The 393-nt window shown below is 55.5% G+C and overlaps 1 protein-coding gene across 1 annotated transcript in view; it reads right to left on the bottom strand.

Moving 5' to 3' along the window:
* The window catches only part of NDUFAF4 (NADH dehydrogenase (ubiquinone) complex I, assembly factor 4), a 4,986-nt gene extending 4,965 nt beyond the window's left edge, over positions 1-21 (bottom strand). Inside the window, exon 1 of the mRNA XM_009320165.1 lies at positions 7-21. Coding sequence (XP_009318440.1) covers positions 7-21 — 15 coding nt within the window. The remainder of the gene's footprint in view (positions 1-6) is intronic.
* Between the last annotated feature and the right edge of the window lie 372 nt (positions 22-393).

Raw genomic sequence — 393 nt, forward strand, 5'->3', positions numbered from 1 at the left:
ATGGGCCTCCCGATACGTCATGTCGTCACTGTCGCCGCTTGATTTATCAGCGGGGTTACGCTCGGTGGGAGTTGGTGGGACAACGGAGTGGAGTCCGGGCAGCGAGAACGGGGACCGGGCAGGCGCCTGCCGCCTGCAGCGCAACGCTGCGGTTCGGCTTGTAACCGCGCCGAGGGGGGCCGATAGCGGGACGGAGAGGGCCTCGGCGTGCTTCACTCGTCTCGCCCTCTATTGAGATCTTTTCAAGTTTTTACTTGGGTAATGGTAACGTGGAAGTGATTAGGGATGTTGTGCCTCTTACTCTCGTAAACGTGTATAGCATTTCCTTATAGGCACCTCACTGGTTTATTCGGTGACAGGAAATTAATTTTACGAGCAGATACCATCTAGAAG

The sequence above is a fragment of the Pygoscelis adeliae genome, unplaced genomic scaffold, assembly GCF_000699105.1.
Source record: "Pygoscelis adeliae isolate BGI_AS28 unplaced genomic scaffold, ASM69910v1 Scaffold41, whole genome shotgun sequence".
NCBI classification, from domain to species: Eukaryota; Metazoa; Chordata; class Aves; order Sphenisciformes; family Spheniscidae; genus Pygoscelis; species Pygoscelis adeliae.